Below are 25,381 nucleotides of genomic sequence, written 5' to 3' on the forward strand. Positions count from 1 at the left end.
TTGAAGGACTTGGCAAGATCTTTGTTACCTGTCTTGATAAGCTCTTCGACAAATTAAACCCCAAATGAAAACAAAAACAAGTCGGCCAAAACAAAGCACAGTTAGTCTGCATGGGTATGTCTGCGAACATTCTGTTGGAAACATTGTCACAGAAATCAACATCAAGATATTGTCAACCGGGAATTCTGTTATACTCACAATTTCATTCCATGTATTTCAAGTCACTCGCGTCCCTTGGAAAAGAAAACATTACATAATAATAAGACGAAAGCGCTTCTTCAGTTTGTTCTGAGGCATGGCAGCGTACAGAGTGGTAAGTTCATCTGTAGGGAAAGAAGAAACATGTTTGTGGACAGGATGCTCAAGATCGATAAAATATTAAGAACTTCAATATCCACATTCCATGTATACCACTGCTGGAGCATCCACATTCCATGTATACCACTGCTGGAGCATCCACATTCCATGTATACCACTGCTGGAGCATCCACATTCCATGTATACCACTGCTGGAGCATCCACATTCCATGTATACCACTGCTGGAGCATCCACATTCCATGTATACCACTGCTGGAGCATCCACATTCCATGTATACCACTGCTGGAGCATCCACATTCCATGTATACCACTGCTGGAGCATCCACATTCCATGTATACCACTGCTGGAGCATAGAGAGTTAGAGATCGAATTGAACTCTCATTTAATGGTACAAGGAACAGGAAACCTAATTATTTTTTGTAGCAAGTATATGTTATAGTGATTACAGGCAAGATCGGTTATACGATCTCTGTGCCGACACAAAACATGATAATTGTGCAGATCAAGGAGTGTGGCCGAGAAAAAAGACTTGTGTTTGGTTTTCATTTCGGATTTTAAGCTACTTATTCTGTAAGAATTCTGATACATCGATTGCATTTTGCACATTTCCGGCTTTGTCGCCAACGGAATCCATTAGTATCTAAGAGTCTTTCGATACGTTGGACCCTTCGTGAAACACTCTTACTTTAAGGGGGAAATCTAGACCGTCAGTTACTAAACACCAAGCTGGGCCATAGTCGTATGCAAACCACAGCTGTTGTTGTTCAGACTAAAAGGTTTTCTAAACTCAACTGTTGTAGCGTGTTCTTGCAGTTGAAACGCTTGGAACCTCTTGATTAAGAATAACAATAAGAAATAGTTGGGGTACTTTTATATCTGAAATATAGTTGCATGTTAGTTCCCATTTGTTGTACCTAATCCTCAAGTTCAGACGAGAACCATTTTTCTGTTTCCTTGCCTACTGACCATTTATCGTTTAAATCAAATGTATCTTTAACAAATGATCCCCTGGAGACAAATTTAAGTTCATTTTGCTGTATGACCAGATGACGACAATAGCATATGGCCCCTACAGCTCACCATCTACACTCGCTAAACAAGTGCTCGGGGTAATAATACTTCCTGTATCCGGAAATTTTCACGGAGCGTACATCCGGGGACATCCCGGAATAAGGTAATATGACTTGCCCACGCCGGTGTTAGTTTAGTAGAACATATACAACGGTTTTCCTTGACATATCATAATTAGTGCGTGCTTCATTTTCCTGGGAAACTATACTATAAAATATAAATTTGTTGAGTTTAGCTCTTAAATCGGCAATAAAGAACAATTAACTCGGAAATTAAAACTATCAAGTCTCGCGCTCTATGCTCATTTTCGATTTCTGTATCATTTATTCATCAACATAAAAAAACATCTATAAAGAAGGGTGGGGCCTACTGAACTGGATCAATCGATTGAGCAGATAGTTCAATCGGCACATCGTACATCTAGTGTTAGAAGGGTTCGGTTTTGAATCCCTGACTTGTCCGCTGTATTTTTCCTTGTCCCATTATACACAGATACTTATGCCGCTTATATGTGCATATGATTATAGGTCTGGGATGTGGCGAGACTCGGGGGGGAATTGTGATATCACGATTGTGTCACAGGGAACAAGAGAATTTGTTACAGCTATATTTGGACCTAAACTAAGGTGTTCAGAGTAACTTTACATGTATTGGGGGTTTAGACCGACTTTTTATATACGAGAAGGTCGGAAAGCTCTCGATGTCGAAAAGTCAACCTGACCTAACTTTCTTGCATCAAAAACAACATTTCAAGTTGATATACGGGGAAATGATAGTACCGGTGGAAAGATGGAAGAAAGTTAGGTGGGGTCGACTTTTCGACATCAGTTTGAAGGCAAAACAGTAAAACACAGTGAAATACATACATAGACATGCACATGTAGAAAAGTCGCAATGTGATAGCTTATATTACTTATATACATTAACAAGAACAAAGTAAAAAATAGATTCAAATAGAAAATGTGATTTAAACATTTTTAGCTGCAAAGTCCATACCTTATACTGTCAGCAAGCCCACTCTCCTCAGTTCTAGAGACTGTTTAATGAATAAGTAAGAGTCCAGTATAAACTGCCAGTTGTTTGTAGATAATATTGAGGTCAAATAATTGGTATCTAAGGTAACATCATTGTGATTAGGAATGCATTTTTGGAAATATTCTTTTCTGGCAGATTCGTTAAGGGAACAGTTAAAAAAGAAATGTACTTCTTTTTCTAACACACCACATTTTTTTTACAGAGTATCTGGTATCTTGATATACTTTTGAGACGCCCCATGGCTAGCTCCAGCTTGTGTTCATAATGTAGAAATGTAGTAAACATTTTCCTTAAATTGCTACTGTTAATGTTGGTTTAAACTTTGTTTTATTCAAATTTTGTTTGACAATACGTCGAAGTACATGTTTTATAAAACAGAAAAGGAAACAAAAACAAGTGTCGTGACACTTATGTAAATTTGTTACCTGCTTAGTAATCAGCTTTTCAACACTAGCTACAAGAATGAAGTTATATGTACAATAGAATAATTACGGGAATATGGGAGGGGGTAAAGGATTGGATATGCAGTTGAAACCAGGAATGAATAACATTTCAATATACATTACATATGATCATCAGATGGTTATATCATATATTGCTCTATTGCAATGAGTATGTGGAACACGATTCTGTAAAATATAACTATACAATAGTAGATGAAAATGTCAGCAGTCCCGTAAATGGACACTAGATAAAGGTTAAAATGTATATACAAGTTACATAGAATAAATCACCACTAAATCAACTATTGACAAAATTGGTATGTCACAAAGCACCGCCATGATTATTTAAAACGTTGCAGTTCACATACTAGCCATCACACTTATCAAATATAAGTCCATGAAACACTTTCCCGCCTCGTCCCTGGTACGTCCTGCTCTTTCAAGGTAACACATCACTTTATCAAATTATCATAATCATGACCAGTTAGTGACATAATATGATATAAAGAAATGCAATGGCAAAATCACTGAATAAGCATATAAATCCAAATACATTTTAAAACATAGTAGTAAAACGAATGCAACACAACATTCATATATATATGTCAAAATGAAATTGTTAAGGACTATCGTTTATTTGAAATCTTTTAGTTTTGAGTATATAATTTTGGACAGCTAGAAAAATTGTAGTGTTTTCTTGATGGGTTAGAGAGTCATCACCAAAGATTAAAAGATTAGTTGATAGTTGATACGGCAAACTCAGAATATGAAGCTGTCTAAGTGCTGTATATTTATTACATTTTAGCAAATAATATGTTGACATTTCGGTGATGGTATGATGTTTTTCGTAAGCAAGTGTTCTTTTAGGGAGCTACATGACATACGCAGTCTTGCGTGGTAGATTTGACCCAGACGTGAACCCTGAAAGTAGTATGACGGTGGACATGATTTACTATCAGATTTCAGAAAGGCTTTTAAATAGGAGATGGAAGGGTTATTTCTAATATGTAATGGAAGAGAATTAATGTTAAGGTATTTTTCAGGGACATAATCAATCTTTAAGTCTTTTTACATAAATAATTTATTACTCTCGTTTAAATTTTTTAGTTTATTAAAGAATCTTATCTCATATTTCTTTTTATATTTTGCTTGGTTTTAATTTTAAGTTGGTAATTACATTACGATGCGTCAGGATCCTGTACAGTTTGAGGTAGATCATTGTCTAATGTCACATCATTAACATAACTAAACCAGGTATATGTGCCATTTTCATGTAAAGTTTTATTTGATAGATAAGCCTCCTTTATCAAAGGGTTTAAGTGTCTGAATCGTGTAGTATTCTACTTAAATAGCCACATACTTGAGTGTTTATAAGGGTCTCAATGGGGTAATGTCCCAGCTCTGCTCTGGAGCCTAGATTTACTGCTCTTTTCCCAATCCCTAGCATATGATTACAGAATTTCAGATGTTCTATTGCTATTACCTGATCTGAACATATTTTGGTATAAATCCATGTACCATACTTCTGCATTATAAGTCAGGACAGATTTTACAAGGGATCTACTGGAAAGTTTTTATGATATTTTCTGCTTATTTTTTTATTGCAAAAAGAACTTTAAGACCTTTGTTGGACAATTCCTACAGGCGGTGTTTTACCTGCTGTAATCAGATTACCAAGATATTTATATTCTTTACTTATGTCTATATTATAGTTACCAATATTAAATTTGTAGTTTTTAATAGCATGATTTGTCGAATTGAATATCATATCTTTTGTTTTCTGGGTATATATTGAAAGTTTCCACCTATTGCAATATGTATATAAGTTATTTAATGATTTTTGTAATCCCTCGACTGTTTCAGACAATATTACCAGATCATCTGCGAACATAGGGTAACCTATTTCCGAGTCGATAAGCTTTAAAGGATCATTTTTTTGTTAGATCAGGAAGATCATTAACATATAAATTGAACAGAGAGGGACTCATACTATCCCCCTGCTTGAGTTCTCTTAAACTATCAAAGTAATCGGAAAAGAACGAATTAAATTTTACGGCAGATGAAGTTTTCTTGTACATATTACTAATGACTTGAAATAGTTTGCCGCCAATACCATATCTAGCTAACTTATAGAGCAAACCTTTTCTCCATACCGAGTCAAAAGCCTTGTTAAAATCAACAAAACAGACAAATACCTTTTTTCTTTCGACCATAAACATACTTGGTAGTGAGAGATTTAAGGACAAATAAGCTATATGTGGTTTTTGCTTTTTCCTGAAACCAAATTGAAGGTCGGATAATTTATCTGCCATAAATTCAGCGAATCTTTTGTTTGAAATAGAATTAAACAATTTACTATGACAACTAATAAGGGCTATACATGTACCTCTATAATTAGTTGGCAGGCTTTTATCTCCAGTCTTAAATATAGGAACCAAGTGTGATCTGCCCCACCTTTCTGGATAGTAACCACAATTTAAAATGATATTGAATAGATTTGAAAGATTATTCAGCATAACTGGAGAAGAGTGCTTTATGACCTCGTTTGTAATATTATCTGAGCCACAACTCTCGCCACATTTTAGATCTCGAATTGCCTTTTTAATCTCCTTCATACTACATTGTAATAGCTTGATCAGCTATAAGTTTAGTGTCAAGATTTGTAATTAGAGTGCCCAATTCTTGAGAAATACTATCATCAAATTCTGGATTGACCTTTTGTTTGCGACCCAGGGGTCCTTAAAGTGATCAACAAAAACAGACCAGTTAACAGGGTCCACATTTTCTAGTTGCTTTTTATTAATAGATTTAAGACTGGCCCAAAACTGTTAAGAATCATGCGCTGGAATATTATTGAGTTTACATAGTAGATTTTTTTTATATATTTTTTCTCTGCTTTTGTAGTTGCCTTCAATTTCTTTACCATTAAAAAGAAACTGGCATGCAATTCTTTATCAAATGGCTGTTTTTTCATCTTCTTACCTAGCTTATTTACTGTGCTCCGTACACTGCAGAACTCACCATCAGTCCACTGTGACCGTTTCTTCCTTTTTTTCTTACATTTAAATTTAATAGTCATACATGATTCTTGCATTACACTGTAGATATTACATAATTTTTGGAAGCTTTATCAATACTTTCCCCATTATCCACAATATGCATCTCTTGAAAGTCAAGGATTTCATTTTGTAGGTATGGTTGAGTAAGACTATTTGCCAGTTTATAGAATCATTGGGGGTGTCATTTTTACCAAAAGTCTATCTAAACCCCTAAAACATGTAAACTTACTCTGAACACCTTAGTTTAGGTCCAAATATAGCTGTAACAAATTATCGGGTCCCTATGGTTGATCCAGGACATCAGACTATCTTGAAGTGTACAGCAGTGGGAAGGTAGGGACACTCGGTACTATTATCATTACAAGGCTCCATGAATTGTACAGCAGTGCGAAGGTAGGGACACGCGGTACTATTATCATTACAAGGCTCCATGAATTGTACAGCAGTGCGAAGGTAGGGACACTCGGTACTATTATCGTTACAAGGCTCCATGAAGTGTACAGAAGTCCGAAGGTAGGGAGACTCGGTACTATTATCATTACAAGGCTCCATGAAGTGAACAGCAGTGCGAAGGTAGGGAGACTCGGTACTATTATCATTACAAGGCTCCATGAGCAAACCAATAAAAACAGAATCAAGATTTGAAATAGAAACAGATTTTTATTCTTTCAGACATTATTATAGTATATCCATGAGACCAAGTTAAGTGATATGTGAATACAGTGGTAAATACAGCGAGAACGTGCTGACAAGTTCAGACATCATATAGAAACTGATTATAAAACTTTCAAATTATAAAGTATGAAATGTTTGTGTGTAAGAAAGCCAACTGATGATGACTCAAATATTTCACAAGACACTGGGATTACAAACAATGGTATGGTGATACGGTTTTAAGACTAAGAAACACTTTTGAAATATATTAAGTATGGATTGTACGACCTTGTTTAATTTTGACCATAAAATAAATCTTGCCCAAGTTCAGAAATATGAATTCACTGAAAATCTTTATAACCCAAACAAAATGGTTTATCACAATGGTGTTTTGTTGTACTGGAGATGTTAGTGTGACGACTCTTAAAACTGATTGCAGTGTGGTAAGTTTCAAGTTGGCAATGATTCTGAAATGAGTGATAGACATCCATGTTTTTGTATCTATATCACTATATACATTTTTGCACTAATTACTCAATTGAAAAAACGCGAGCATTTCCACCTCAAGATATTTTCCACTTTTATAGTATATTGTACAAATGCCATCTACATTGTTATCAACCCCTCTATTCCAAGTAGTCACACAGTCTGGTTAGTTCCTAATGGAAAATATCTCCGACTGTTCTGTATCCAAGGTCCCCAGTAACTGATTTACCTCAACACACCAATTAACAGTAATTTGATTGTAACAATATGACAAGGCTGGATTATAATATTTTCATTGAACATAATGAAGACAAGATTGACAGGACAAAATTTCTGATAAAATTTAAAATGTAACAATGAAAAAGGTCACAGATCACAAACATCATCACCATCTTAAAGAAAGAGGAATATTATGCAAGAAGAAAAACGGCAAAAACACAAAAATCACAACCTACTGAGAAATAATAAAACCGTACCATAGAAACTCTACGGTACGTATGACTTAAATAGCACAAGTGAACATAAGCATGAATTAAACAATACACACAAAAATCATCTTCCATGTAAACATTAAATGGAGGGTAATTAGGCCTTATTTATTAGACAACGGCAAGATGACTGGAAGGTTGGAAGGTGTTTCTGTTGATTGGTCACCATATAATATGAAACATGATACAAAAGATGCAACAGGTTAAGTGTAATATTTACAACTAATAGTGTCATCTACACTGAACCCCCTCTGCCTCCTCTTTCCCTTGCTATACACACAAACCATGACACATGAGCTACAACAAACAGTTCCATGTAGCTAGTGTGCCCCTCCCCTACACACACACTCACAACCCTCTCCCCCTGCACACACACACCCGACCCCTACACACACACACACACCCTCCCCCCTACACTCACACAGAGTTATTTTGAACAACTCACCCCAACCCCCATTGCACACATGCATCAGGTGATGTTCCAGTTCACAAATGCATGGACTCGCACACATGGACTCACATACACACACTACAAATATACAGACACGTGTGATATACTTCTGTTACTGTTCCACAAAGCTGGTACAGTGTAGTGCCAGAGCACACAAGTGTATGTCCACTCACCAAATCATTGCTGACCCATTCCTCACAAAGTCAGTGTGATATAACCCTCTGACCCACTCCTCACAAAGTCAGTGTGATATAATCCTCTGACCCACTCCTCACAAAGTCAGTGTGATATAACCCTCAGATCCACTCCTCACAAAGTCAGTATGATATAACCCTCTGACCCACTCCTCACAAAGTCAGTGTGATATAACCCTCTGACCCACTCCTCACAAAGTCAGTGTCATATAACCCTCAGACCCACTCCTCACAAAGTCAGTGTGATATAACGCTCAGATCCACTCCTCACAAAGTCAGCATGATATAACCCTCAGACCCACTCCTCACAAAGTCAGTATGATATAACCCTCAGACTCACTCCTCACAAAGTCAGTATGAGAAAAAACCCGGACCAACTCCTCACAAAGTCAGTATGATATAACCCTCTGACCCACTCCTCACAAAGTCAGTGTGATATAACCCTCTGACCCACTCCTCACAAAGTCAGTGTGATATAACCCTCTGACCCACTCCTCACAAAGTCAGTTTGAGAAAAAACCCGGACCCACTCCTCACAAAGTCAGTATGATATAACCCTCTGACCCACTCCTCACAGAGTCAGTGTGAAATAGCCCTCTGACCCACTCCTCATTAAGTCAGTATGATATAACCCTCAGACCCACTCCTCACAAAGTCAGTAATATATAACCCTTAGACTCACTCCTCACAGTCAGTGTGATATAACCCTCATACCCACTCCTCATAAAGTCAGTATGATATAACCCTCAGACCCACTCCTCATAAAGTCAGTATGATATAACCCTCAGACCCACTCCTCATAAAGTCTGTGTTAGATAACCCCTCAGACCCACTCCTCACAAAGTCAGTATGATTTAACCATCTGACTCACTCCTCACAAAGTCAGTATGATATAACCCTCAGACCTACTCCTCACAAAGTCAGTATGATATAACCCTCAGACCCACTCCTCACAAAGTCAGTAATATATAACCCTTAGACTCACTCCTCACAGTCAGTGTGATATAACCCTCATACCCACTCCTCATAAAGTCAGTATGATATAACCCTCAGACCCACTCCTCCCAAAGTCAGTAATATATAACCCTCAGACTCACTCCTCACAGTCAGTGTGATATAACCCTCATACCCACTCCTCATAAAGTCTGTGTTAGATAACCCTCTGACCCACTCCTCACAAAGTCAGTATGATATAACCCTCAGACCCACTCCTCACAAAACAGTGTGACCTTGCTCACAAACTCATTCCACAAAACCTAGCAGGCAGATCATGACTTTGCATATTTCTATAAACCTCACAAACATTACACACAAGTACATAGAATGTGTCTTGTTGGGAAAAAGGCACTTCATTATAAACATTGTAAAACAAGATTGAACTTCTGGATTACATTACATACATGTGATACTCTCAATCCAGGCTAAATCTCTTGATCACAAGGACAGACACCGCTTACTACAGGACCTGTTCTGTTTAAATATAATAAGCAATGTCTGCTCTTGACTGTCTTATGACTCTACTAGAAGTCATAAGATACAGGCATAGATCTGATAAAGGATTGACACGATTCCTGTAAGACTACCTGTTTCATCATTAGTCACCTACAATAGTGAAACAAATTTATGTGAACAACCTTACTGGGGACTGTGCCCCTTTCGCGTATCCAGTTCAACCGGTTTGTCTGTTTTTAAATGTAACATTTTCGGGTATAAATTCTTGCAGACCGGAAAATGTTTATGCAGGCCTTGCAAGGCTCGCATGAAAGTAGCATCAGATTACTAGGTCTGACCATATTTCATAAAGAAACAACTCTGGTCAAACCGTTTGGATCGCGATAAACGAATGCAGCCCAAGTGCTGATCTTACCAAAATCAACCTTTACAAAGAACTATAATAGTATTCAGTTTCTCAGATCCTCTGGTGTTCATCATTAAATGTGTTTTACTGTTTAACATCTATTCCTTTCGATACATCATAACACAGGTCTGTGGTTACTGAGTAAATAAAACATCAGGAGGTTACAACTGTTTAGTCGCCATGCCTTTTAGTAAGTTACCACTCTAGTACAAAATGCCCTCTATGTAAAGCTTCAAGGTCAAAGTTCGGACTGACTATGTCATATCTCAAACATCTGTTGCACCGGTACTCAAAGTGGAATTCCTATGATCATTTGGCTAGCTAGGAAGAATTATACCTGATACAAACAAATCTCACTGACAAAACTCTGGAGACATAATGTCATTATTACAAAGTGCATCTACATTTCTCTATCATTTTAAATCATTAAATATATTAAACATATTAATGTTGAACAAAACAGTATTAATTAGACATTTCAATTCAACCTCATGAAATCTCTCATTGTGACAAAACAAAATCACTTGTTTGTTATCAGTTCTGTTAATTACCAGCTATTCATATAAACTATATACATCACTTATTGTAATAGTGAATGAAGGTCATTGTATATAGTGGGACTGAAGGCGATGTCAGTCAGTCATTAGCTAGTGTGAAATTCAAAATAAATAACTTTACTTATCACAAAATCACTTATGTACAACTTACATCAATTAAAACTTTAGTGTTAGCATTGACAACAGTAATGGTTTTAGAAAGCAGTGTTAAAGCTTAACTCTGGGTAGGCTCAGGCCATGTGTTCTAGTTCACAAAGCTTCTCATACCAGTAAGGACCTAAACTTCAACCTTTTCGAAATTAAAGCAATGAATAATCTTTAAATAAAATATAACAGATTTTTAGCCAACTTAAACAAACCTTTTCGAAATTAAAAAAAGCAACAAAAATCTTTCAAGAAAACTCAATAGAATTCTAAGAAAATATATTTGTTCCAAATTAAATATTACGGTACATATGTCACAAATAGACATACACACCGGACTTTATGTGGTAACACAATAAACAGGTGTAAAGCTTACAGAATAAAGCGCAGGATCAGTCCTGATCACATGATAAACCATACTCATTTCCTAGCCCAGGTGGCTTTCATTTTGTTAAAGCTATAATAATAATCCCGATTTGTATTATATACCCAGTATGAAAAAGGGGGCACTTTGATGGAAAAGATAACTTTACCTTTAAACATGAAATAAAATTTGTTGCAACTTAAACAATATTATTTTACAAACAAATTAAGTACATATATGATAACAACAGGTTCTGTACATCTCCCAAACTAAACTATTACATCATAACAAAGTTTCCTGTTTTCAACTTCACTGAACATTACAATATAAACAAAACCACACCATCTACTACACGACAATACCGTTAACTGACTGGATATCAAATACAACTAAACCAGTTAAATAGTCTTGACATTCAATTTGCATTGTCAACACAAATCACATTGCAATATCAATACTAGTACTGTACATAATTTAAATACAAATAATTACAGTGCAACTACAATATTAACAGGTTAGAAGGAATGTTGTTACTTTGTGTTGTTATGTCACATCACTGAATTACAAATGGAGGACATCTAGCATTGGTAAACTATAGACATGATTTGATATAAAAATATGGAATGTTCTTTGAAGGGATGTTTAATGTTAAAGCACTAAAGATATCTGATATGTTAAGATTGACACATGATATGAGAAATCTGTTTCTTTTGTATACCAATACACAGTAGCATGATATGGGAACTTAGTGCTATTTCGGTAACAGAAACTATAGTAACATGATATTAAACTCTTGTTACTTCGGCATACATATAAACCAGTAACATGATAAAGGAACTCTTGTTACTTAAGAATACATAGAAACCAGTAACATGATATGGAATTCTTGTTACTTCGTCATACATAGAAACCAGTAACATGCTATGGAACTCTTGTTACTTAGGAATACATAGAAACCAGAAACATGATATAGGAACTCAGTGTTACTTCGGCATACATAGAAACCAGTAACATCATATGGAACTCAGTGTTACTTAGGAATACATAGAAACCAGTAATATGATATAGGAACTCAGTGTTACTTAGGAATACATATAAACCAGTAACATGATAAAGGAACTCTTGTTACTTAAGAATACATAGAAACCAGTAACATGATATTGAACTCTTGTTACTTTGGCATACATATAAACCAGTAACATGATATGGAACTCCTGTTACTTTGGCATACATAGAAACCAGTAACATGATATAGGAACTCTTGTTACTTCGTCATACATAGAAACCAGTAACATGCTATGGAACTCTTGTTACTTAGGAATACATAGAAACAAGTAACATGATATTGAACTCTTGTTACTTTGGCATACATATAAACCAGTAACATGATATGGAACTCTTGTTACTTTGGCATACATAGAAACCAGTAACATGATATAGGAACTCTTGTTACTTCGTCATACATAGAAACCAGTAACATGATATAGGAACTCAGTTTCACTTAGGAATACATAGAAACCAGTAACATGATATGGAATTCTTGTTACTTAGGAATACATAGAAACCAGTAACATGATATTGAACTCTTGTTACTTTGGCATACATATAAACCAGTAACATGATATGGAACTCTTGTTACTTTGGCATACATAGAAACCAGTAACATGATATAGGAACTCAGTGTCACTTAGGAATACATAGAAACCAGTAACATGATTTAACTCTGTAATTTTTGTGTAAAGGCAATACATGTAGTAACATGATATGGGAATTAAGTGTTGATCTGCAATGTATAGAAACAAGTAACATTTGATATGAGAACTCTGTGTTACTTAGGAATGCATAGAATTAAGTAGCATGATATAAATCTGTTCCTTTGGTGACGGCAATAGTAACATGATATGGAACTCAGTGTGACTTTGGAATGTATAGAAACCAGTAACATGAACAAACTTTGTTCCTATGGTGACAGCAATAGTAACATGATATAGTACTCAGTGTTACTTACGAATGTATACATTTATAGTTCAAAGAAATTGGAGCTTTAAGTAACACTAGTCAGATATGTAGTTTGTAAAACAGGAGGAAATCTGGCTGTACAATGAAATCATTTCAATACAGCAAAAAAATGTAAAACAAAAAATATGTAACATTTTCAGGTTGTGTTATAATGAATATTCAGAAAGAAACAAATTAATAGTTAATAAGTAAATTTTATAATTAGGAAACACCTCTTTTAGGCATTTGGAATGTATATGTTTGGAATGTTTCTTAAAAAAATATCAGGGAAAAACCTGATTATCATATCTATGGTTACCATAATGTACAATCTACTGCAGACATTTCTGTTGCAACATTAGGAACATATTTGTATAAATAATACAATATATCATCTTTCTCCAATCATATCACTCACAACTTAAAGTAGTATGGGATACAATGATCAAATCATTATATCACCTTTCAGGTAAAGGGAATCATCATATCAATCACATGTTACAACACATTTTACTGTAATCATGGTTGTTTGAAATTTTACAATAATTGAAAATTGATATAATAAAAACAAACAAAAAATACTATAGCTGGCAATGACTGCAAGACCTATACAATTCAAACACGACTCGTTACCAATATTGATATCCAGGAATTATAATGCACAGCATTCAAATGTGCTCCCAACTAAGAAGTCAAAAACAAAATCTTTTCTTCATTTCATCTTCTTCTTAAAAGGGAGAATACTCTCTTAAAGGAAAACCGGTCTGAGTGGAACTCTTCTTAATGATTTGACAGGTGCAGTGTTACCATCTACCTTAAGTATTATGGGATGTCATAATCAAATAATGATATCACCTTTACTTAATTTTGGGACCAAGGATATCAATGAACGTCATCCTCTCTTGGTTTTGGTTTGAATTTTATTACTATTTGGTTTTCAAAATGAATTCTTATGGGAGGAAACAAACTCATTACTCTAAACATAGCAACAAGCTTCAGAATACTGGTCCTCAGAGGACTCATTAATGATGGATTGTAGTTTTTCTCTAACAGTAGCACGTTTGTCAGCAAACAGCTGACATATTCCATAACAACTTTCTATGAAAAGGCAATTCATTCAAAATTTTAAAAACATATTCCCAAAAATATTTTGGCATTAGGAATCTTTGTAAGAAACCTGAGCTATGACAACTCAAAAGGACTCCATCAAGCTAGTAGTACTGTTTCCTCTTCTTACTGCCAGGGGCTTCTGAAAACAGAGACGAAAGGCTCATGTCACATGATTTATAATATTGGTTTCATCAAAATTATGAAGTTTGCTAGAGAAAACCAAAGGTTGCAGTACTGCTATCTTAATCACCATTCAAACTTTCATTTTTAAAAATCTTAAAAAAAAAGTTTGTTTTTATACTTAAAAGTCTGGTTTATGATATTATTTCTACCTTAAATGCAGCAGTGAGACTTTTGTCATAGACATAGTTAGCAATGAGCTGTCAACATGGTCATCTAGGTAGGTCAGGTAAGCAGCAAGCATTCACAACAATCTTACAATAATTACCTACCTAAGCTAGTCAGGTAAGCAGCTAGCATTCACAGCAGTCTTACAATAATTACCTACCCAATTAAGTCGGGGAAGCAGCTAGCATTCACAACAATCTTACAATAATTACCTACCCAATTAAGTCAGGTAAGCAGCAAGCATTCACAACAGTCATACAATAATTACCTACCCAATTAAGTCGGGTAAGCAGCTAGCATTCACAACAGTCATACAACAATTACCTACCCAAGTAAGTCAGGTAAGCAGCTAGCATTCACAACAGTCTTACAATAATTACCTACCCAATTAAGTCAGGTAAGCAGCTAGCATTCACAACAGTCTTACAATAATTACCTACCCAATTAAGTCAGGCAAGCAGCAAGCATTCACAACAGTCATACAATAATTACCTACCCAATTAAGTCAGGTAAGCAGCTAGCATTCACAACAGTCATACAATAATTACCTACCCAAGTAAGTCAGGTAAGCAGCCAGCATTCACAACAATCTTACAATAAATACCTACCCAAGTAAGTCAGGTAAGCAGCTAGCATTCACAACCGTCTTACAATAATTACCTACCCAATTAAGTCGGGTAAGCAGCTAGCATTCACAACCGTCTTACAATAATTACCTACCCAATTAAGTCAGGCAATCAGCAAGCATTCACAACAGTCATACAATAATTACCTACCCAAGTAAGTCAGGTAAGCAGCAAGCATTCACAACAGTCATACAATAATTACCTACACAAGTAAGTCAGGTCAGCAGCAAGCATTCACAACAGTCATACAATAATTACCTATGCCAGTAAATCAGACCAACAACAAGCTGTCAGCACAGTCAATTACCTACCCAAGTAAGTCAGTTGTTTATAGTTACAGTAACTTTGGCATTTGAATATTTAAAACAATCCTTAGCAAGCAAATTAGTAAGGAGCAATGTATGTGATTACAGTTTGATCTGGACTATTGTGCAGAATCCAATTTTTCTATTTGAATATGTTTAATACATAACACTGACCTTTGACTCAACCACTTTCAGTGAGAAATCACTATATTAAGTTTGGGTAAATTTGGACAACAGGAAATCAAGCTATTGACTGGAAACAGTGGTGGGAGGGACAAACAGACAAGGATACTTAAAATATCCCATCTGATCTCAGTTCTGGGTATAACTGCACATCCATGGATGTCAGTTAATTAGCAACAAGCTGTCAGCTAAATCATACAATTACCTACCCAAGGAAGTAAAGTAAGCAGTGGGATGTCAAAACATTCACATAATTTCCTTATCAAGAAAATCAGGTAAGCTAAGAAGCTGTCGGCACAATCGTGGTAAAAGGTGAAAATGAGAATATACTTATCCCCTTGACAGATTTTGAAGTGGAGGAATGCTTGAATGTTTGATACCAAGGTATATGTGTGGTGCAGAATAATACATCAATCTAGTTACAGTAACCTTAACCTTTGATCTTTTAACCTGAAAAGAGTATAAACTTTGAGCATCACAAGCTGACATAAAGTTGAGCTATTAATTGAAAACCAATTTTATATTAACAGTGACAGTGACTTTGACCTTTGTGACCGAAAAACATTTTCAAGAAAGCAGTTTTGAATAAGAAATGAATGCAGATTGTGTGAGTGTTTTAGGCCAAAATGGAGTTGAATTATTGTGCAGAACAGTGACCTCGACCTTTGATCACAATCACGTTCAGTTCTTCCCATAAAGAAGCAGTGTATGTGTTTTGAGTAGATAGGTCAACTGCAACTTAATTCTTGTGAAGAAATTAAGGTGGAGCAGACATTATCCTGAATATCATTGATGAATAAAATTCTTTGCTTTAAAAAAATAAAATTGCCACGATGAACTAGAATAATTGGAACATATATATTGAATCTCATTTTGTTAGACCTTTTCCCCTTAAATTGTAAGTCCTGGATGCTAGCACAAACAGACAGACAGACGTGAATCAGTACAGTATTCCCATATCCCCTCTTATCTACATCAGGAGGATAATTACCACCCAGGTAAGTCAGATCTGAAATAAGCACTCACCATTACCTACCTAAGGAAGACAGTTTACCCACAAACAGTCACAATCACACCATGACCTACCTAAGGAGGTCAGTTTACCCACAAACAGTCACAATCACATCATGACCTACCTAAGGAAGTCAGTTTACCCACAAACAGTCATTCAATCACACCATTACCTATCTAAAGAAGTCAGTTTACCCACAAACAGTCACAATCACCCCATGACCTTCCTAAGGAAGTCAGTTTACCCACAAACAGTCACAATCGCACCATGACCTACCTAAGGAAGTCAGTTTACCCACAAACAGTTACAATCACACCATGACCTACCTAAGGAAGTCAGTTTACCCACAAACAGTCACAATCACACCATTACCTACCTAAGGAAGTCAGTTTAACAACAAACAGTCACAATTACACCATGACCTACCTAAGGAAGTCAGTTTACCCACAAACAGTCATGCAATCACACCATTACCTACCTAAGGAAGTCAGTTTACCCACAAACAGTCATGCAATCACACCATTACCTACCTAAGAAAGTCAGTTTACCCACAAACAGTCAAAATCACACCATGCCCTACCTAAGGAAGTCAGTTTACCCACAAACAGTCATTCAATCACACCATTACCTATCTAAAGAAGTCAGTTTACCCACAAACAGTCACAATCACACCATGCCCTACCTAAGAAAGTCAGTTTACCCACAAACAGTCACAATCACACCATAACCTACCTAAGGAAGTCAGTTTACCCACAAACAGTCACAATCACACCATTACCTACCTAAGGAAGTCAGTTTAACAACAAACAGTCACAATCACACCATGACCTACCTAAGAAAGTCAGTTTACCCACAAACAGTCAAAATCACACCATGACCTACCTAAGGAAGTCAGTTTAACAACAAAAAGGCACAATCACACCATGACCTACCTAAGGAAGTCAGTTTACCCACAAGCAGTCACAATCACACCATTACCTACCTAAGAAAGTCGGTTTACCCACAAACAGTCACAATCACACTATTACCTACCTAAGGAAGTCAGTTTACCCACAAGCAGTCACAATCACACCATTACCTACCTAAGAAAGTCAGTTTCCCCACAAACAGTCACAATCACACCATGTCCGACCTAAGGAAGTCAGTTTACACACAAACAGTCACAATCACACCATTACCTACATAAGGAAGTCAGTTTACCCACAAACAGCCACAATCACACCATGACCTACCTAAGAAAGTCAGTTTACCCACAAACAGTCACAATCACCCCATGACCTACCTAAGGAAGTCAGTTTCCCCACAAACAGTCACAATCACACCATAACCTACCTAAGGAAGTCAGTTTACCCAAAGGAAGCCAGTTTACCCACAAACAGTCACTGAATCACACTATTACCTACCTAAGGAAGTCAGTTTACACACAAACAGTCACAATCACACCATTACCTACATAAGGAAGTCACTTTACCCACAAACAGTCACAATCACACTATTACCTACCTAAGGAAGTCAGTTTGCACACAAACAGTCACAATCACACGATTACCTACCTAAGGAAGTCAGTTTACACACAAACAGTCACAATCACACCATTACCTACCTAAGGAAGTCAGTTTACCCAAAGGAAGTCAGTTTACCCACAAACAGTCACTGAATCACACTATTACCTACCTAAGGAAGTCAGTTTACCCACAAACAGTCACAATCACACTATTACCTACCTAAGGAAGTCAGTTTAACAACAAACAGTCACAATCACACCATCATCTACCCAAGGAAGTCAATTTACCCACAAGCGATCATCAAATTATAAACTTTCACAACCAAGTTTGTCAGGTTAGCTAAGAAATTGTCAAAACAATCATACAGTATTAATACACCATTATATTCACTGGTACGTCTCTTTAATGAAAACCTATTGCAAAATGACTGTAACATTATGCACCAAGCTGTAATATATTGTTGACATTAGTTCCTTACAAGCGGAAGTGCCTGTGTAAATTTGACCTGTCTTTAAGATTTCTGTAGTAGAATCGTATTTATTTTTTTGGGATATGGTACACTTTTCTCTATTTCAGCAACATCTTAACATTCACTGCAAACATATGACTTACTCTACACCTGATAAAAATAGCTAAATGTTTAATAACTGACAGTTCAGAACACTATGGCATATCACATAAGACTTCATATGCAAACAGTGCAATAAGTCTTTTCTGTGATGTAAGCATTAACATAATTATAATTACATAGGATTTATATGCAAGTGCTAGGGTAGTATTTCAGATTAAATGTATACATACTTGCTAATATTTCAATTTTTTTAAGTAGGAAGAACCCATGTGTTAATATGTCAAAAAGTATTGACAGTTAGATCTATTAAAAACAAGAGGCCCATGGGCCTTAACAATCACCTGAGTCCTACAGTATTTATTTTTGTTGTTGAAATATGTACCAATTTGAGTAAAAAATTGTTAAGTATAACGTTAACTTAAGTTTGTCAGGATCATGAGCTGATCATTCCTAGACCGATTTTCAGTTAGATCGGCCTATTAGAACTTGTTTTTAAGTTTGAAATAGGTATTTTAAAAATAGCAGCCATGGCAGCCAAATTGTATTTCTGATCGACCCGAAAAATAACAAATGTTTGTCAGGACCATGAGTTGATCATTCCTTCAAAGTTTCAGTTTAATCGGCCAAGTAGAACTTGACTTTAAGTTTGAAATAGTTTTTCAAAATGGCAGCCGTGGTGGCCATATTGGATTTCTGATTGACCCGAAAATAACAAAACTTTGTCAGGACCATAAGTCGATCATTCCTACAAAGTTTCAGTTCAATCGGCCTAGCAGAACTTGATTTTATGTTTGAAATAGTTTTGTCAAAATGGCAGCCGTGGTGGCCATATTGGATTTCTGATTGACCCGAAAATAACATAACTTTGTCAGGACCATAAGTCGAACATTCCTACAAAGTTTCAGTTCAATCGGCCTTGCAGAACTTGTAAAATGGCGGCCATATTTGATTTCTGATCGACCCGAAAAATAACAACACTTTGTCAGGACCATGAGTCGATCATTCCTACCAAGTTTCAGTTCAATCAGCCAAGCAGAACTTGACTTTAAGTTACAAACCGTGGTGGCCATATTGGATTTCTGATCGACCCGAAATATAACAACACTTGGTCAGGGAGATGTCAGTAACCTTCCCATGAAATATTAATGAAATCCCTACCAGTATTTCAGCTTAAGTTGAAAATGTAAAATGTTAACGGACGACGCACAACGGACGATGGTCGAAGATGGATAGCAATAGGTCACTTGAGCTAAAGCTCAGGTGACCTTAAAACTAATGATTGCCTTATTTAAAGCAATATAATGCATTTATTAAATATGAGTAAAGCGAAAGATGTAGGAAATATTTCCCTGAAGTTAAAATTAGTAGTCTTGGCAATGTATATGTATATGTAGATGTTTTTTCTTGGATACATTGTATATTATGTAGCTAGTGCAAAACTCACCTTTAACACATCCTACATGTCTACTACAATACCAAAGCATCTCCAGATATGTAACATCAATATATCTATATATAGATCTACAGGTAATCACGACAGTTTGTCTGATGCCTATTACTTAATATATAAACAAATAAGTAATAGGCATCAGACCAAACAATACAATCTATAAACTTTTCAAGGAAACCTGCCCCTTTGTTAAGATAAAAGTATACACAGTTACATGACACAACAAGAGGCCCAGAGGGCCTTTATCATTCATGTATTTAAGCAATCATTATTTGAGGTCCTAAGGGTGCTTTATTACAAATCTAGTTGGGATCTGCATACATGTGTACATATTATAGAGTGTGGATTTTGAATGTTTTTATGTGATGACCCTGAGACCAAGTCCCAGGGCAGGACCAGATCCTGGGGCTTATCCAGGTAGAATACCCGACTTGTGGTTTTTGTTTGGTATGGTTTTTTCATTCCCATCAAGCACAAATGTGGCTATATGATGAGGATTTCAACTGTTTCAAAGTTGATGGCAGGATCTGCAAGGAATTCTGCTGGCATGAGTGTGTTCATCTCTTCATATCCAGCAATTGTATGGGTAGTTATGGGTAGCTAATCTCAACTGTTTCCATGTTATGACCTAGGTCCTAAGGTCCTAAGGTAGGGCTTTAACATTGTGTTGCCTCTTCCTTGGGCAGAGCTGCAGCCTGTGGTCAATCCTGCATGACTTAATTCATCTCTTCATGCTCAATAAGCAAATATCTGGTTATAAGGTAGGAATTTAAACTATTTCCAAGTTATGAACCCTGTGACCTTCAAGAAAGGTAATTTAAATGAATAAAATTTATAGCATTCCATTTTAGGAACCTACTGTCTAAATATCACATTTTTGTGTCTTATGGAACTTGAGAAGACATATTAAACTGTTTACCCATCACTGAGCCCATTTTGCCCTTTGACCCAGCCAGTACCTGAAGTTGATGTTAGATCTCATTTATTAGGAAAAATGTGCTACAGGTGTTCATAAAATTCACAGATAACATGACTCTAGGCCTTACAGTTCTGTAGACGATGTTGCTAAGTTTGTTTTACAGTTTGACCACTATGACCTTGAAAGTAAGACAAGGTCATTATTATAAGGAAAAACAATTGCACTCCATACCAGAAATCTACTGGTCAAATATCAGGACTGTGGGTGTTTCTGTTTTCAAAAGTATAATGGACTGATGCTGTAAAATATCATATGTTCACAGGCACTTTATGCCGGGGAGATAAAAATACAAGACAAAGAACAGTAAGTATTGTTCTTGGTCTCATATTTTGTTTAGTGTTATATGTGTTTTACACCTTTTTTTCTTGACAAAGGAGCAGGCGGCCTCAAATTATGTTGTCCACAATCTGGCACATCTATACACACACAAACACAGATATATATATATATATATTTGAAAAACAAGACAACAGAGAGATACTAAATTCTGGCTTCTACTGATACGACTAGCACAAGCATCAGTGTACATCAAGCTTATTTTTTTCTGAAATTTTTGGTAAAATGTGTTTGTTGTTCTACTACACAGGTGTAATGATCTACTACACAGGTGTAAAGATCTACTACACTGGTGTAAATATCTACTACACTGGTGTAAATATCTACTACACAGGTGTAAAGATCTACTACACTGGTGTAAAGATCTACTACACTGGTGTAAAGATCTATTACTCTGGTGTAAATATCTACTTCACAGGTGTAAAGATCTACTACACTGGTGTAAAGATCTATTACACTGGTGTAAATATCTACTACACCGGTGTAAAGATCTACTACACAGGTGTAAATATCTACTACACCGGTGTAAAGATCTACTACACTGGTGTAAATATCTACTACACAGGTGTAAAGATCTACTACACTGGTGTAAAGATCTACTTAAGTGTCTCTTTAATCTCTTTTAAATTGTGACTTGTCTAAACTTAAGAGAAAGATATATTCCAAAGGTTAAAATAAACCAGAAGTTTGTAAATGTGTGTAGTGTAAGTCACTCTTATTTTGTAAGACTTATATTTTCACTTTAATATGTGAAAGTAATTGATTTTATGAATTTGAATATCGCCCAAATGATTCCAAAGCAACATGCACATGATTTGTACATTTTCAAATTCAAATCTTCATGCATATATATTTTTTAAATCACATTTGCAAAAATATGTCTTTCTCAAAATATAGTGACTTACAGCTGATCAGCCTGATATTGGTTATAATTCACCGAGAACTCTCCAATCTTCTCCCAGGTTTGTTATGTTTTTCACAAGATGCATGAAGATCTTTAAGTCACAAAAAATACTAAGTTATTTTTTTAAACAATGTAACCACTGCTTTCTAGACTTTGTTTTTGAATTTCTTTCTAATTTTCACACTTTCTACTTGACGTGTACCAGATTTCCACCGTGGGAGGAGACCGAATTAGACCCAGTATGAGCCAGCACCATGTTAGCATTCTACTTACTGTGTGGCGTTAGTAAAACTTTTGCTGCTGTGGCAGCACCGGATAGCCACCATGCATGGGGTGTTGTGGGTATTGGCCACTTTCGTGGTATGCGGGGGGGCGGTCAGAACCGTGGTAGTTGTTACCACCCTCACCATTACGTAAGTATGGATCCTGCTGCTGACCATTGTCGTAGGCCGCGTTTGGCACGCCCCTGCCTCGCCCACCTTTTTGATAACCTGCCTCCGTGCTGACAAGACAAATGGACAAGTGAGGACAATGTAAGACCAAGACCCGACAGTCAATATGTGCCTACATCCAGTATATATGACACCCAGACAAACCTCATCATGCTAACATCATTTTCACCTTAACAAACATTTTATTGGTTGCTATGAACAATCAAACATGAGCCTGTGCATATATCCCATCTTTATACAAAACATTACACCGACTATCAAGGACCATAATATTGATCAGTTCTGTGTGCCTTATCATTTTATATTTATGATATTTAAAAGACTGAATTTTGGTTCACAGTGAAGATCCTGTGAACACATTAATCCCTAAAACTGACATATTTAAGTACTCTCTAATACTTTCTGTCACAACAAGTGCCTAGTATGACGTTATTGTCAGTAGTAAATTAAAGAACACCAAATTAGGATACTGATCTACAAGGCGTTAGTACTATTACAAGTTAAATTGTAGTATCAATAAATAAAATACCACCACAACATTCGTCATTATCAAAACCTCAGAACATTTAATTTTTTAATTTTATGGATATATCATAGATTGGTACAAAAATTTATAAATATTGTACACTGTGGATAAAATTTACTGACACCTTTGTTTTACTGTCGTCTCCATTAAGAAAAATAAATTTGAAAACAATCTGTTCACTTTTTTTACTATAAAATCGTTGAACCATTAAGTTCAGGCCAATAAATACAATTAAAAGAAATTTGATGGCTTTGGATTAATATGGACTGTACATGTGAAAGTATCTCTTGCCGAAACTCATTAAAAAAGGTATGTAAAATTGATTTATTTAATTTTTCTTGCTCTCAGGATTTGGAATCCCTTCTTTGCATAAACTGCAGTGGAAGAACCCTTTCAATTATGTGAAACTTACATCCTAAGAGTTAAATTTACTTAAGTATTAAAGGTAGTGGTTTATTGCAATTTATAGAGGAAACTATTTCAGACTATATGATAAAACATTTCTATGATCTGTAATATTTATATTGAAATTCATCTGTGATCACAACAGAGGAAGCTAATTACAAAATCGTACATGTCTTATGTATTGCAAACTGTCTGTCTTCAAAGTAAAATCCTGATTTCAGTGCAGGATCTAATATTGATAAAACTTCATATTTGAAAAAAAATCTTTGCAATAGTATTTATTGACATCAAATACTGCACAAACTGCATTGAAGTATGATGACAAAATGGATTAATAGCTGACAAAGAACTTAAATTATAAAATGTTTTTTTTTTAATTGACATGCATGTCATTGTTTTGATGACACTGGTAAGACCTTAGGTGTCATTTAACTCCTACTGTAAAATGGTGTAGGATCAAGCAGACATTATTTACTTTATCTGATGATTTTTCATCTCTATTCAATGGTAATGTTAGTAATTTAAAGGTGTGCATGTCTGACAAGGGAAATAACTCTCCAAGTCTAACAGTTAATTGAATTGAATACTATCACTCTTGTGAGTTATACAAACAGCGTATTGTTAACTGCACTTAGCAACTGATAGGTGGAGTAACTGCTAAACTTGATAACTGGAAATTGGTAGCTGAATATAGCAATTGATAACTGAACCTCACAACTAGCCGAACTTAGCAACTGATAGCTGAGGTAACTACTGAATTTGGTTAACCAAGAATTTATAGCTGAAATTAGACACTACAATTCATAGCTAGACACTCCTACTGAACTAATAACCAGATAAGTTATTTTAAAAAGTACAAAGTCATAGCTAAACTAAGCAAAATTCATAGCTGGATTTAGCAAAGTTCATAGCTGGATTTAGCAAAGTTCATAGCTGTATTTGGCAAAGTTCATAGCTGAACATAGCAACTAGAAATATAGTTGAAAGAAGAAAAACTCACTACTAAATTTAGCAACACAGCTGCATGATCAACTTGGTAACTATCAATTCATAGTTAAAGCTAGCAACTGAGATCTGAATTTAGCAACAAGCAAATTATAGCTGAACATAGCAACTAGAAATATGGTTCAACTTAGAAACCAGAAAATGTCACTACTGAACCTAGCAATACAGCAACTTAGTAACTAGCAGGTCATTGCTAAACTTAGTAACTAGCAGTTCATCGCTAAACTTAGTAACTAGCAGTTCATCGCTAAACTTAGTAACTAGCAGTTCATCGCTAAACTTAGCAATTCATGGTAAAAGTTAGCAACTCAGAGCTGAATAAAGCAACTAGCAATTTACAGCTGAACGTAAAAACTCACAATTTATTGCTGCGGGACTTAGCACTCTAAAAACTACAACTAGTATTAACTACTTATACTTAAGAGTGTAACTAATGCAAAAGACGTATACTGGGTTAGAAAATCACATCAAATATGGTAGAAACAATTCACACAGAAAAAAAGTTCATCTAATTAGTGTTGTTTTTTTTAAATATTTTATT

The 25,381-nt window shown here is 35.7% G+C and overlaps 1 protein-coding gene across 1 annotated transcript in view; it reads right to left on the bottom strand.

Annotated features, from left to right (window-relative positions):
* Positions 1-12,428: 12,428 nt before the first annotated feature.
* Positions 12,429-25,381, bottom strand: part of LOC110442158 (prominin-1-A-like) — a 36,159-nt gene continuing 23,206 nt past the window's right edge. The window contains exons 11-12 of the mRNA XM_021485629.1: positions 22,860-22,954; positions 12,429-14,372 (exon numbers count right to left, since the gene is read on the bottom strand). Coding sequence (XP_021341304.1) covers positions 14,335-14,372; positions 22,860-22,954 — 133 coding nt within the window. The 3' untranslated portion in view covers positions 12,429-14,334. The remainder of the gene's footprint in view (positions 14,373-22,859; positions 22,955-25,381) is intronic.

The sequence above is a fragment of the Mizuhopecten yessoensis genome, unplaced genomic scaffold, assembly GCF_002113885.1.
Source record: "Mizuhopecten yessoensis strain PY_sf001 unplaced genomic scaffold, ASM211388v2 scaffold716219, whole genome shotgun sequence".
Classification (NCBI taxonomy): domain Eukaryota; kingdom Metazoa; phylum Mollusca; class Bivalvia; order Pectinida; family Pectinidae; genus Mizuhopecten; species Mizuhopecten yessoensis.